The 15341-nt window shown below is 38.5% G+C and overlaps 1 protein-coding gene across 1 annotated transcript; it reads right to left on the bottom strand.

The window, feature by feature from the left end:
- Positions 1 to 9136: 9136 nt before the first annotated feature.
- On the bottom strand, positions 9137 to 12999 carry LOC119741010 (EH domain-containing protein 1-like). The gene is made up of 2 exons (XM_038216569.1): positions 11894 to 12999; positions 9137 to 11542 (listed from the first exon to the last, which is right to left on the bottom strand). The coding sequence occupies exons 1-2, from the start codon at positions 12806 to 12808 to the stop codon at positions 10826 to 10828; spliced, it is 1632 nt and encodes a 543-aa protein (XP_038072497.1). The 5' UTR covers positions 12809 to 12999; the 3' UTR covers positions 9137 to 10825.
- Positions 13000 to 15341: the final 2342 nt, after the last annotated feature.

A 15341-nucleotide genomic window follows, 5' to 3' on the forward strand; every position in this document is an offset into this window, starting at 1 on the left:
AGTTTCAGTTTTTACTTTTATTGAAATATTTACGTTAGTATTTTTCTTGCCTTTTTTTTATCAGGGTCTTAAAAAAAATATCTGACAAAGTAGAACAATTTTTGGCATTCAAATGTATTTGGTTTACAGGGTATTAAAGTTTTAATTATTTGTATACGTAGCTTTGGTGCAATTTCTCAATTCACAATGAATGCATTGGTGATGCAGTGTAGACCATGCAATACTTGTTTACCAAAAATTCTTAAGTAAGACTTGAAGATTTGCGTAGAAGATAGTCTAAAGATGTGCAGTTTGCGCTTGCACAATGTAGTCAAATCTCTTTTTGACTATATAATATTTCAAGCGGTATGCTTTGTCTGTCTTCAGTAGTCTGAAGATGAACAAAGCATATACATGCACTGTTCAAAACTTTGAATTACTAAACCGGTACACTTTGAACTTCTGACTATGAAAAATGGACTCTTTGGTTTTATTGCGAATGAATGGAGATAATTTGGACAGTGACAAGTCAAGTGTGAGGGGAAGTGTCCATACCGGTACATGTATAAGATAAAAGAGACTAGATTTCATAGAAGTCCACATTTCATATGACACCGTTTTGTTGTCTTTTAGAGCGACACAAATTCACAAAAGAGAATTGACCACATGGTGATACCGCAAACCTAACATCTATAAACAAAAAAGCATGTTGTGGTCGTTTGTGATGCGATCAAGCTAAATGAGTCGTTTGTCAGGAACTTTGATTTGGATATTCAGGCCAAAATAGGGCCATTTCATCACATCACTTCATTACATCTCTTGGTGTTCCGACTTCCATAATTTTTGAACTAAAGATGGTACCGGCATGCGGTTTTCACAGCAGTAATGCTGAGATTGTGCTCTTTTCAAATCTGTAAAAAAAAATGTAAAAATTGACCAGGGTCGACAAACAACTCACTTCATTTCATTGATCACATCACATTTGACACTGTTAGTCATGACATCACAGATGACAATCAAGGTTGTGATGCACATGGAGGTAAAGTTTATTTAACAATTGTCTGTTGTGATTTGAAATTCCATTTTGTACTCTCAAAGAAAAGGGAAGCTGAGGGTGCCATTTGCCCCAGTGTATGACCAGCATTCAATTTTTTTGTCCCAGTGGTCATAAATGAACAGTTTGACGTAATGGAAAAATTCTCAACCAAAGAAGTTTCACCATTATACTTTGTGCTTCTGTTTTGAAACTCCTATATGAATATAATTGTGACTTTTAATAAAATATGTATATCAGCTGTTACTATGTTTATATGTTATCAGCATTTAGAAAGAGTTAAAAGAGTTCGTATTTAAAGAATTTTATCACAAGTTCAGATATTGGAAAATGCAAGTAATGCTTTTATAGTGCTCGAGATAATGACATAGTACTTGACATGCTTCAGATACAAAAGGGATTAGCACATGCTGCTGCCATATACAATTTGATTTGCATACATCCCTAAACAATTAAAAAAAATTAAAACGTAGTTAAAACATTTGAAATACTGAATTACTTTGTCGCGACAAGCGTGTGTTTCACACAGGCAAATAAAAGTCATTGAAACACTGCAGATCATCTCGTTGACCGAAACGAATGATTATCATTACTGTGTAAATAATGACTCATCGTGTGTGTGTGTCGTTTGACACTACAGTTGGGTGTGAAACGAAAATCTGTTTGGATGGCAAATTTAGAAAATGTTTACAATGACAAATATCAAAATTAAGCAGGAAAGATGTAAATGTATTTGTTAAAGACATGCCCATCCATTTACATTTTTCATTGTGTGGGTCACCTCTTATTGAAGACATTTTACATGCAAAAAGCTGATATTTCTGCGTGGTACATTTGTAGTTTGCAATGCTGAGGCTCTCCTAATTTATCCGGAACTTTGCAAAAGTTTTGAGCGAATTTTAGTCTTTGGGACATCTCATCCCTCAGAATGCATCATTGACTCTCATCATTCAATCACCCTTCGAAATTAGAGGTGATTTTTGTATTTTAAGAATTTTGCCTCATAAATATTGACACATTTCCTCTGATTATTAAAATAAAACATTGGAGATACAAACATTGCCGTGTGACGATGCTTTATTTGCCAGCTTGTCTGTGTGAAGTCGAAGGTGGCCCATCTCACAATTCAAATCATATTGAATTCTGTAGTGATTTCTAGCATGAGAAAATCTAGTCCGAAAATAATTTAAACGTAGTATTAAAAACATGCAATGCAAGAAAATAGACTGACTGGCACCTGAAACAACCAGTCCAACAACCCTTCAGTACTGCATCAATCAACTGTGCCAAAAGAAACATCAGGCATGTCTGGTACTCAGTTCTCTGACTTGTACACATTTCTCCATATCAACCACCAGACTCATTAAAGCTGTCAGTCTTTTCATTGGACCATGGTTGGACATGTACAAGTCTAGTCTTTGGCCTCAAGTTGATATCACTTGACTTCCCTCTCCGGTGCAAAGTATTGAAGAAAAGTCTGCTTAAAAAAATTGAATTGAGACTTTAATCTTGGCTGGTGAAATACTGAGGACCTTGTCTTTGCCTCGTGAACATATTTGGACAATTTTGTCAGCCAAAGAGTGAGTAAAGTTGGCCTGATTTCGTTTTGCATGTTTTTCAGCACTGGAGGTCCCAGTTATGGAGCAAGTCCCTCCTGCCCACATTACCCACATTTAGTTTACTCTTTCCACAGTCCTCTGAAGTGATTTTCAGTTTAACTGTCTTTTGGGATTTCATTGACAACCTGTTACTCTTCAGTTTCAGTTCCTTTTGTTTCTAATCGTCTTCCAATTTGTCTTGGTTTATTAGAGACAAAAGGACAAGTGCATTAAAAAAAAAACGGATCTGTGAAACAACATGATAATCATGCAATGAAAATAAAGTTCCTGGTTCCCCATAAAAAAAAGTTGTAATAATGGATAACGTCCCTTTGGTAAACAGCATGTCAAAATTCTCTTTTCTATTCCAGTTTAAATTTGTCTAATAAATTTAGGGACATGAAGTGAAAATGAATTTGAGAACAAAGTTTGGGTTATATTTCAGTAACGGTTCATCAAACTTCAGTTTTGACACCAGTGTTAGTGCTGGTCACATGTTTCTGATGGTATACATTATTATAATACAATCCTCACCAAGTTCTTCGATGACTATTTTATTACTTTCCGTGATGGTGTTCAGTACCGGACATGTTTACAACTACAATAGCACTCATTGCTACTCTCAGAACATTAGTTTTAAAGATACATTTCAAAATGGAAGCTCGCTTATCATAGGTTTCCTGTTGGTAATATAACATCAGCTGATAGGATTTGGTAGGGAAAATTTCAATCTAAAAAAAAAAATCCTTCGCTATTTGAGCCACGGACAATTGGATGCAACTTTGTCTGGTGCTCTACAATGTCATATCCAACAGAGCTGCTTTTATTTCGCAACAATTTCCCAAGAGGAAATGAAATGGATCTCTTGGAGGAAGCTGCGTTTCAGGAAACATGGTAGTTAAGACCTCATAATGGGGAAGCACCATGATAAAAGAACCTGCAATAACTACAAGCCATGCCTTATAAAAGTAAAACCATGAGTTACGCTAAAATTGGTTTTAGGATCAAATGCAGTCTGAGAACGGAAAAATTGTTTGATTTGTGGTAGTGTTCTCTGTTCAAAGTTTTCTGCAAGTCAATTAAATGCCTTTAAAAAAATAATATATTTGTCAATAAGTACTAGGATACCGGTATCTCTTTCCATATTCACTAAAACTAATCTGTGATTTCCGCCATCATACGATTCCACTGTTTAAAGTTACCGCAACATAAAACAGTCACTTGCAGGATACTGAAGATATATGACCATGGTGCTTGTACATGTACATGTACATGTACTCCAACAAGGAAGTGTTACCTTGCAATATTTACACATATTTTGAGTGGAAAAGCTGGAGTACCAAAACATATTCCGCTAGTTCCCAGCAAGTCAGTCATTTTTGACAGTGCCTGATAAAAGTGACAAGTCCGACAAGGCCCAACTTTTGCCTGGCACTGTCTCACATGTGTCAACAGAGGACGCTATACATTTTATATCACAGACAGCTTAAACATGGAATCAAAATGACATCAATAATTCAAGACCTAATGCCCAAGGTCGAGGAAGGGTTGGGGAAATTAACAAGGGGGGGGGGGGAGCTGGGGGGATGCAGTGCTGATTGAAGGTCCTGGGTGGAGAGGAAAGCATCGAGAAATGTAGAAAAGAAACGTTCAAACAATCCAAGTCAATATTGAAGTCATGTCGAACTTGAAGTTAACACTGTTAAAAGTTTCCAAAGTTAAACGGCAAACAACTAAACTGGCCAAAATAAATAACAACCACAATTCACAAAATGACTGTTCTGAGTCATTTATTACTTCACCTTTCTGCATACATGTACAGTACAAGATTTTAGGTTCCGGGGTTATCAACAGAAAGCTATATTTAGGTTACATGCTAATCACATTATGGACTTTGTCACATACAGTACACATACTGGTTTTACAGCTACACTTATATTTCCTTTCTAAACTCCTTCAGGCCAAGTTCAAGGGGATTTCCTATTATAAAAGTATTTGGAATTATAATGACAGACATTTGAAAATGCTGCTCCAACACTAAGTGTAAGCCAGATGTTTACTACAACAGTTCTTTACTTAAAGGGAATATACAACATTTGCAAACATCAAAAAAAAAAAAAAAACTCCTGAATTGTTATGAAATACCTACTGGACTGTTAAATGACAGTCTAAAGCATCCTGTAAAATCGTGGCACCTGGTGTGCTAACATTTTCAAGAAAAGTGGTATTTTTGTCATCCGACCAACGCTGGAAAGAAACTGGCTTTTTTTTTCAAACACTGCCCCCAAATTACCATATTTAGTTATAGTCTGAATTTTGTTTGCAATCAATTACTTATCTATGAACGGGTACAAGCCACCAGCTAGACTGGGTCCCTGACCTTACAATTCCCCGAGGTCTATAAATTGCTCCATTTCAATTTACATGTAATTGGGTTTAGGGAACCAGACTACAAGAACAAGATTGTTTTTCTTGGTTTTTCCAGCATCTACATTGTACGAACACAAAACAGTCAGTGTAACAATTTTTGCTATAGAATACTAATCTCCCAATCCATCCATTTCTGAAAATAACAGAAAAAGCAAACGTTGTATATTCTCTTTAACTCTTGTGGTTTCATCAACAAGAGTCGAAACCAACATACATGTACATTGTACACGTATGTACATTGGGTTACACCATGGAGCTAAAAAGTATTTCCCCAGCAGGAAGTACTAAACAATCAAAATGCATGCTTTACATGTACATTTTTGTGTACAAGCTTAGTGCATTCATCATGTTCATGGTGCATTGCAGTGCACATTTGCATCAAATGTACGTACATGTACATGTACAATACACTGTACAATATATACATAGTGTATGTTCAGACGAAAATGAACTTGGTCGTTTGAAATCTGACAAGAACTTTTGTAAAACACAATACCTACTTTTTATTTGCAATAATCAATCGACAATAATCAATCGACAATAATCAATTGACGACACAAGTTAACATCATCCAGACCAAGTCTAGAAAATTTGCTGATGAACTACATGTATGTAAACCTGAAACATGCACGTACATGTGTGAACTGGGTATCAGTTTTACCATATGCTAGGCTTGCGGCTTGTCCGTATCATTTACATGTATGTCTGCACACTTATCCAAGCATAATAAAATTTATAAGGCCTATAGCAGAAAAATCATGAACAATACAGAAGATGATCAGATCACTGTTCAAACCAGCCTGTATCACTGACAACTTGGCATTTAGTTTACAAAATTAGATTTTTTTTTTTTTCCGATGAAAATCAGGGGGAAAAAAAATGACAAACACACTGTAAAGATGTTTGTCCATCCAAAACCAATACTATTTGTAAAGTGAAGGGAACTCAAAAGAACAAATAAGATTCATTTAGTTGTGGTACCAGATCCATGCAGTTCTATGCAAACAGAATCTAAATAGAGATAGTACGCTGGGCAGACTCTATATTATTACATGTACATGTACAGTGCATGGCAATGCAACGTAGAAGCTGTGCTGAGACAGTATCAAGCGACATTGAAATTGTCTTTAGCACCACCCTTCTATGGAATGTTGAATCCCAGGATTTGTACCCCCATGGAGCTACACATGTATAGCTCCATGGTAAACCCTGCCAGCATTTCTAATGATTGCGTCTTAACTTGCAAAAGCTAGGACTGCCTAGTGATCCGCAGCATGAGGGATTCCAGTCTGCAACACATGTACAATGTACATGTGTGTACATGCATGAATAACGCACATGTACATGTACGTGTACACATATACATGTATACATGGATGTATGTAAAACACAGGTACCCGGGTACTATCAAAGAAGCCCACCCTAAAATTCAAATGCTGGCAGTTGTCTTAAGGCATGTGTACATACTTTGACATAGCTTTGCGTCACCTGTCGCGCATTAACATGCAGATAAACGTGAAATCTGTTTTGGTTTTCCATGTAGCCCGGTTTCCATTTCGAAAATTGCATTCAAAGCCTTTCTGTTTCAATGTCTGAGAAGTTACTAAGTAAATCTGTAAAGTTGGTTACGGGAATGCGGAACCGGTTCCTAATATCAGCGGTACTCGGGTAACCGGTTCCGATTAACACAAGGTTGATCTGCTATATTTAAAGGGAATGTACAACATTTGCTTTTGCTGCAATTTTCAGAAACAAATGGATTTGAAGGATTAGTACATTTGTACAATGTAGGCCTATGTTATACATGTAGCAAATATTGTTAAACTGACTTGCTTCACGTTTTTGGGTTCGGAGATGCTGGAAAATCCAAGAAAACCAACCATGTTCTTGTATTCTGGTTCCCTGACCCCACTTAACATGAAACAGAGCAAGTTATAGACTGTGGGGAATTGTAAGGTCAGAGAATCAGTCTAGTAGGCTTGTACCCTTTCACAGGTGTGAATTTTTTTGCAAAGAAAATGCCGAATTACTAAATATAAAAAAGTTGGGAGCAGTTTTTGAAAAAAAGCCAGTTTTCCCCCAACGCTGGTCGGCAGACCAGCGTTGGAAAATACAAGTTTTCCAACGCTGGTCGGCAGACCAGCGTTGGAAAATACAAGTTTTCTCGAAAATCAGGACACCAGGAGCCACGATTTTACAGGATGCTTTGGACTGTCATTCCCTAACAATCCAGTAAGATATTTCGTGATAATTTGATCGCTTCGTTTTTTGATGTTTGCAAATGTTGTATCTTCCCTTTAACCACATGGACTCATGGAGTACTTTATCTACAACACAATGCATCCACTCATTAAACATCTGAAAATGGCATGCCTGTACATGTACATGTACATGTGTAAGGAGTATGGAGCATATAAAAGAAATTAACATAACATGAACAACATTTTAAAGCTATATTTAACATACAGATTGTATAAATGTATTGTACACTTCGTGTACATATAGTGGAGTTGCAAAAAGCAATAAAATATATATAGACAGACTAGACAGAAGTTCATAAATTCATGCATTTCTGATCCATATGTGTTCATTTAACCCTAGCCCAAGTTAGACGTCAAAGTGAAACAATGCCTTGAACACTTTCCTTCTGGTAACCCAATCAAGAAGTTCGGATCACAACCATGACAACCTTTTAATTATTAGCCTTATTATTTATTCTACAGTGCTTCTGAACATATGGCTACATCCCAACAGATTAACATTTTAAATGGAAACAAGCTATTTACAATGCATCAGAGTACAAAGTAGAAATAGTACTTTTAAATTCAATCGCTAGCTACTTATGCTTACTTACAAGTTGTAATCTGTGGATACAATTGCAAAAACAAAATATATGAAAGTCCAATACAATTTTTTTGTTGCAAATCATTTGAAGAATTTAGTTCCAAAATGCAATACATGTTGAGCCATTTGAAAAGTTGAAAATTTGCATGATTATTACCCTAACCCCTTGGGTATTTTTACTACAAAGTATCCCGAATCCACCAAAATCCAATAATCATGCAAACAAATGGTGTCCAGAGTCCATCAGAATCCACCAGTGAGTCGATCAGACATGTCAGAATCCACCAGTGTACATGTAGTACATATACCCGGTATCTGGAAACATATACATGTAGCTAAGGAGTTAAACTGTCTGTTGAGATCCTGAATCCATCAAAGTCCCCCAACTGCTGAATATGGAGGTATCCTGAATCAATCAAAATCCTGCAGTACCGCTAGGCTTACTGTCCTGAATCCATCAAAATCCCCCAACTTTTTTAATATGGGGGTATCCTGAATTCACTGAAATCCTCCAAACAGGGGTGTGGATTTTGATGGACTCAGGTACTTAAGGGTTAAGAATAAATACAACATAACAGCAGTTTCTAAACAGAAACAGCTGTATTCTTAAGTTGTATCGAAGTATAAACGTCGAAATTGACTTTGGGCAGCCAGAAGAGAGCAGGATTCTAAAAGGGAATAAAATGGCGTACATTGTATATCGCGTTTTGAAAACAAACTCTTCATGGAGTATACATGGTGAGTAAAAAAAAAGAAACTCAAATGTCGGGACTATTGTTTTTAATGAAGATCTGCATTTCAAAATCTAGGATATAAAAGCTCAACTCACAAGCTTTCTTTTAGTACAAGAATCATTCAAATCACTCATGTACTTTTCAAATTACTGAATTTTAAACACAACCACCATTTTAAAATTCTGTACACGGATCACCAAAACAGTGTGCGTTCTTTCAGCAAAAAGAAAACAATTCACACACATCCCTATGTGATATGTTTTCGTTTTACTGAAAGAACACTTACCAGACATTTGGGTTTCATTTTTTTTACTCACCCTGTATATATATGCCGATAATAAGAGGTGGAACCATTTCAGCAAATTACAAGCAAAGTAAAGAATCCCAGAACATTAAAATTGAAAAATCCCTAGCAACTACATGTAAAGTCAATATTTTTAAAGGTTGCCATCCTAAATTGCTAACAAAATCATGGCCAGTCACAAGCACACAAAATCTGCATATCAAAATGCAATTACAACATTTAATTACACAGTCAAACAGGGCAATGTCTTCATGTCAAAGACTTCAAAGAATAATCTTTCTAGTTGTGAAATTTCCAAAATATGTCAACAAATTATTTTACAATGCGAGTTCTTTGTATTACACTACATCTTTTTCCTGGTTTTCATAGTAGTGACACTAGTTGACATTTACATTTTTATTGTTTGTGTGGCTTCGCTACATTTCACATGCATTTACTCACAGTGCATATCTTTTATTCTTTCAGAATGCACACAATAGCATTAATGTAATTTTAAACTTTTTTTTTACAAGTATGAAAGAAATCATATAATATTGGTGTTTTCGCATTTCACATTTCCCCCAAATTCAATCAAGACACAAAATAACAATATATGTCTTCATGTTTACCCATCCACACCAAAAGATAGGGCCTTCCATGTAAATGCATACCATGTAAATATTCATTTGCATTACCACATGTATACATAATTAACGAGTACGAGAGCTGCTTCAAAATGTTGCTTTGGTCAATCTACAGTTTTCTGTTTGTAACAAATCAAGTTAAATACTGCAGAATTCAACAACTTTTGTCCTTTTTGCGCTGGTTCCAAAGGGCCTGCTTTTTGTCCTCGGAGTCACAGACTGACTGACTGACAGGCAGACTGACCAATTCACTAACTCTGTCACTGACTGAGTATAAATGATGTCCTAAACTGACACTTTTGCATCCAGTTCAGCTGGGCAATCTTCCAGGGTTAAGTGTGAGGACTAAACAATTTCCTATGAACATATGGAACACACAGAGTGATACATGTATGCACTTGAAGTTGAGGGATTCCTGTGCTGAGAACTGTGGTTTGTGGTCCTCTCCAGAACATTTTACACATGTGACCTGTCACAATAAAATGGGCCTAAAGTCAAACTTTTTGAAGAATTGAGATATTTATATATACACTATCTGGATTCTGCAGAACAAGAGCTTTCCAATGGTCTGTAACATTTAGGGGTACTGAGTTCAGTAACAGAAATACAGAACACCATCGTACTTGAAGTTGTAAAACCGATTCTTGAGAAATTGGCATTTAAAAATTAAAGTGAATTAACAGTCAACTAATAAAACGGGATGAAAATAAGTTTTAAAAATGTTTGACAAAACAAAAGCAATTGGAGATAGGAAAAACAGGACTTACAGATTAAGGTTCACCTGACAACAAAAAGAAATGGACCACCCCTTGAAATTTTGGCCCCACTGTACTGCAAAACGGCAATTTCCAACTTGAAGCTCATTTTGTGGCGACAGGTCACATGTACATTGTAAGACAATACTGGACACACATACATGCGAAAGACTCGATGGTATGATTTTTTAATTTCAAGGGCTATTCAGTGAAGTGAATTACATGCAAGTGGATTTGTTTTTTGAAGACCTGCACCCTCTAGGTAAGGGTAACAATCTTGCTGAATTGGGCATTGTGAGGGTTAGCTAAAGGAAACATTTTGGAAACACAATCATTTGCTTTGACTTGTTGGAAAGCATTCTACAGTATTCATTAAAATACTGTTTGCATTCATACATATACAATCATTTTTCGACACACAGCTAGAGTGTAACATAAGCTGCATGTATGAGCATGAAGCTTTGGCTAGTACATGTTGGTCCTTCATGTACAGTACATGTCAGTTTAAGAGAATGTGCTTTCTGATGCAAAGTGGCGTTTAGATGGAGGGACAAGATGTCTTGGCAGAGCCTCTGGAATATCATGACCCTCCAGCTTGATTCTAATAAGATGCTGAGCCAATGCGAACTCCTCCGAGTCCAGCATGCCATCCCTATCCACATCTGACAGCTTCCAAATGCGGCCCAGGACGGTGTTGGGCAGCTTCGAAATGACCATCTGCTCTTTGGCCCTGGTGCCAGAGATCTTGCCATCAATCGGGGACAGTGTGTCAAAGAGCTTGTCGTAGATGTGCTTCTTCTCATTCACAACCCACTCATTCAGCTCCCCTTTGCCGTAGTCTGCCCCCTCTCCGGACCCAGCCCCAAAGGGTGTCTCGTTGCCGACAAAGGCCCCGCCTCGTATCGGCCCTGTACCGTCGCGATCCTTCTGGGCTTCCTCTTGGGGAACCATTTGCATGAGCCGGGTCATGTCGCGCTGCAGCATGATGTCCACCTTCTCAATCATCTTGGGCTTGAGTTGGTGAAACTTGGTGAAGTCCATGTCGGCTAGGACTTCTTTCATGCGCTTCATGGTCGGGAAGTCGCCTGAGGAGATGGCGTGGGTTCGCTCGATCTCTTTGTAGACATCGGCCAGGTTGTTGATCAGTTGCTGCTTCTTGGATTCTTTGCCAAACATGGAGGGCATGTCACGACGGAGAGTGCCGATGATATAAGCATGCACCTGTTTGTGTTGGAAAGTAAGTCATCAAATACATGTTTATATTGAATTTAATATGGAGACCGATTTAGTGATTTCTATATGCACCAAAGATTCAACTACCCCTGACTCTTATTTTCACCATCTTTCACCAACTGTATAAAAACATGTGTAGTTTACGTTTGCACATTATGCAGTTGCCAATGCTATCATGTAGGATTTGAAAAACTAGTGCATGCTACCAGTGCACAGTTGAAACACACGCACACAATGTATCAGTTTGGATATGCTGGAAACTACAAAAAATTTAACAGACCAATGACAATAATAAAAAAAAAGATGATACATGATGAACGAGATTCTGAAACTCAATACCTTTGCCAGTCTGGCCCTCTTGATGAGATCGTTCAGCTTACGCAGAGCAGCATTTCTCGGTAAACTTTGGATGTCATGAAACAAGTCCAACTCCTCAGCTTCAAACAGTTTCCTGTTCATGTCAAAGTGGAGTGGTTTGTCCCAAAAGGACCCAATGTACACACGAGAGACCTCGGGCGTGTTAATGACCTTGCCAAGAGACCACATGAGGGCACCGTAGACCCTCATCAACTGCTGATGGTCGACCATATCCGACTTGTTCAGAACAATGCGGATTTTGTCATCGTTGCCTTTCAGAGCCTCGATACATCGGCGAAACTCATCCGAGATGTCCAACTTGTGGGCATCAAAGAGAAGGATGATTCGGTCAGCACGCTCAGCAAACCATTCCAGAACACCCACAAAATTGTAGCCACGGTCCAATCGTTGCTTCTCCCCAGACAGAATACCTGGAGTATCAATGATAGTGATACTATCCAAGACTGGACTCGACGTGAGCGAACACTGGAATCGATTCAGGAAGGCGTTGCCAAATTTTCCGAGTGCTCTGTACTGCCGTTTGGGGTCTACAACCAGGGCGTTACCCGGGATGACCGAGTCTACATCGCCATTTTCGATGGCCATAAATCTATCGGTCGTAGGCTCGGGCCCAACGCGGATCCCTGGAAACTCTTTCTCAAGTAAATACCTGATGAATGTGGTTTTGCCCGTCGAGTACTGGCCTACAAGGAGGATCAACGGTTTGGCCAGAAAATCGGCCTGATCCATAGCCGGCGAGTGGAAGTCATGGAATTTGTACGTTTCCTCCAACGGCAAAATTGTCGTTCTGTACAGTTCCTGCAAACCCTCCACCACTGAGTTATAGGAGTGGGGCTGCTTTCGACGGGCCTCGTCTTTATTCAGCCAAGAAAACATGTTGAAAATTTGGGATTTATTGCATTAAAAATAACCCAAATATGTGCTGCGACTGCGAGGTTTTATCGCGAAGACGAAGAGTACACGTCCACGCCTTCACACAGTACATGCAGTACGTACGTCTGTACGTGTCATGACCCGCAATCGCATGATACCTCTGCGATCGTACGCCAGTGAATTGAAAGACTGGTAAACGGAATCGTCTGGGTTTGACAGATTAACCTGAGCAAAGGGTCGGGCGCCAGGTTTGTAGAAACGAAGGATGACATCATTTTAAGGACAACGCATGCGTTTCATTTTTGTGGTTGAGGGCGCACTATCTAATCCGCCGCTATATCCGTACACTGATCTCTAAAGAGATCAGAGTATCCGTACCGTGAGCCGCTTTGACGTGGATGGAAAACGTCGTCAGACTTTGTTAGTGAAAGTTCACGAAAAATGTTGAGGACCTAAAACTACTATATTTCACTGCCACACTAGCATTTTTGGAATTGTGATTTAATTATTCGACGAAGTCCGTAGCTAAAGTCCGATCATTTCGCTCCGGATCCAGCAGTTTTAATTTTAACAATTATCGGATAGTTTTTGATTTTGTACCCTCATCAAAAATATGATCCCCGTAGGCCTATCCAAGTGGGTTTTATTTTTCAAACAACATCTTTCACGTCACCGTAATATACTAGGCCTATGATATGGTTCATTACTGAGTCGCAGTACAGTTTTACACCCGCATGACGTCCTTTATAGACCTCCGATGAAGTACAAATTCAAAAGGCTAAAAGAGGAGATGCAGCTGCCGTCAAATTCTTCGTTTCTTTGTACATGGATGATTCCATAAATGTGGGGCCGATTAATATCGGTGTCCCTCTGTACATTGTGATATTTGTTCCCTAGTATTACAAATAGTGAAATATCATAGTCGTACTCCCTATTATCGCGGCATCCCTATTATCGCGGCATGGGAAATTTCTCTTTTTACAGTGTCAAAACTCCTTCAAGTGGCGATTTTTATCCAGTTCACCAGTCATCAAGGATTTTCTACCAAGTTGTATAAAAAGGACGATTAAAAAATGTTGTGTCTTTCGGGACTTTTAACGATTTTAATAAATATTAACGTTTTCCAAAACTTGCAAAATTTTCCCTCACCGTGTCTGCTAAAAGGTACCGTTTATATTTTAACATAAATCTTTAATTGCGCTCTGTCCATGAAAGTTCCATTGTCTGGTTCCCATTCTTCCGCTGCAAATGTAAAATGAAGTCGAACGACGATATTTGCAGCGCGAAATCGTAACAACGTTTACGGGATCAAAATAAGCACCGCGCGTTAGCGAAAATAAAACGGCACACCGTGTAAAGTGAATGGCGCCCTCAATCGCCGATCAGTGGACTTGCCTCAGGGGTTCTCCTTTCGGGAGAAGGGCAGGGTCTTAAGAAATCATCCTGCAGACATTTTGTCTTTAATCAACTTGAACGTTACAGGAAAAATATCAGACTTTATTCAGGGGGTGTTTTGGTCAAAGATAAACTATGAACAAAAAAGTTGGGATCATTATAAAAACCACTTCCCGCATACCGCGATAATAGGGAGTCCACCTCCGTTCGCACACGCCGCGCATGTCTATTTTCACAGGCATCGTACACGGAATAAACCACACCACCCGTCAGATTTTTTTATATTAATTTAAAAAGGAAGAGTTATACTACACATAAGACAGGACAATTCTGGAAGGTTAGTGGGCAATCTCTATTCCGAACGAGAAACGTGATAAGTACCGCGATAATACGGCGTTCCATCCTACATGTAGTTGAGCGAGATTCGCAATGCGTTATAGCCCAAAATGGTTTCACGTGTAAACAAAACCCACTGTTTGGTGTCCCTTTTACACGTTAAATTTGTGCAGTGTTTCTGAGAAACAAAACGATAATTGGGGTCACTGGCATATCCCAATGTGTCACCATTAATTGCATATGCTTGGATTTTTTTTTTTTTTTTTGGGGGGGGGGGATTTGCTATAGGTTTCACGTGTAAATAGGACACCAAAATGGTGTCCCCCGCGGCAATCAAGTACCGAGAATTGATATTTTTAGTCTAAGCAAGTTATTTCACAATAAACATTGACGTACGTGTTATCCTGGGTAATACAAAAATACATCCTTTCAAAATAAAAAAACCACAGTTGAGCATCACCAAATAGCAGAAAATGACCCCTTTACATGTGAAACCGTAAATGGGTTTTGACATGGTATTGTGACAACCTGCAGTCGTCTCTGTTTATGATGTCATTGTTTATAAATAATCTTGGCATTAAAAGCCGTGGAGAGCTCCTACTGCGCATGTATTTTTGTGCGAGTCACGCCCATTTTCCACAGGTGGAAAATTTGCGCGCGCAAGTTTCAAAGTTGCGCAAGTAGCAAGTTTGCGCTCGACAGTACTAGTAGTAACGATTGCACGAGGAACAGCGTGCGCGCGAAGGTTTATTAGTCAGACCCTATTTATATCTAACAGTACGTCTAGATTCCAGACTAGTTGCTA

The sequence above is a fragment of the Patiria miniata genome, unplaced genomic scaffold, assembly GCF_015706575.1.
Source record: "Patiria miniata isolate m_02_andy unplaced genomic scaffold, ASM1570657v1 HiC_scaffold_5, whole genome shotgun sequence".
In the NCBI taxonomy this organism is placed as follows: Eukaryota; Metazoa; Echinodermata; class Asteroidea; order Valvatida; family Asterinidae; genus Patiria; species Patiria miniata.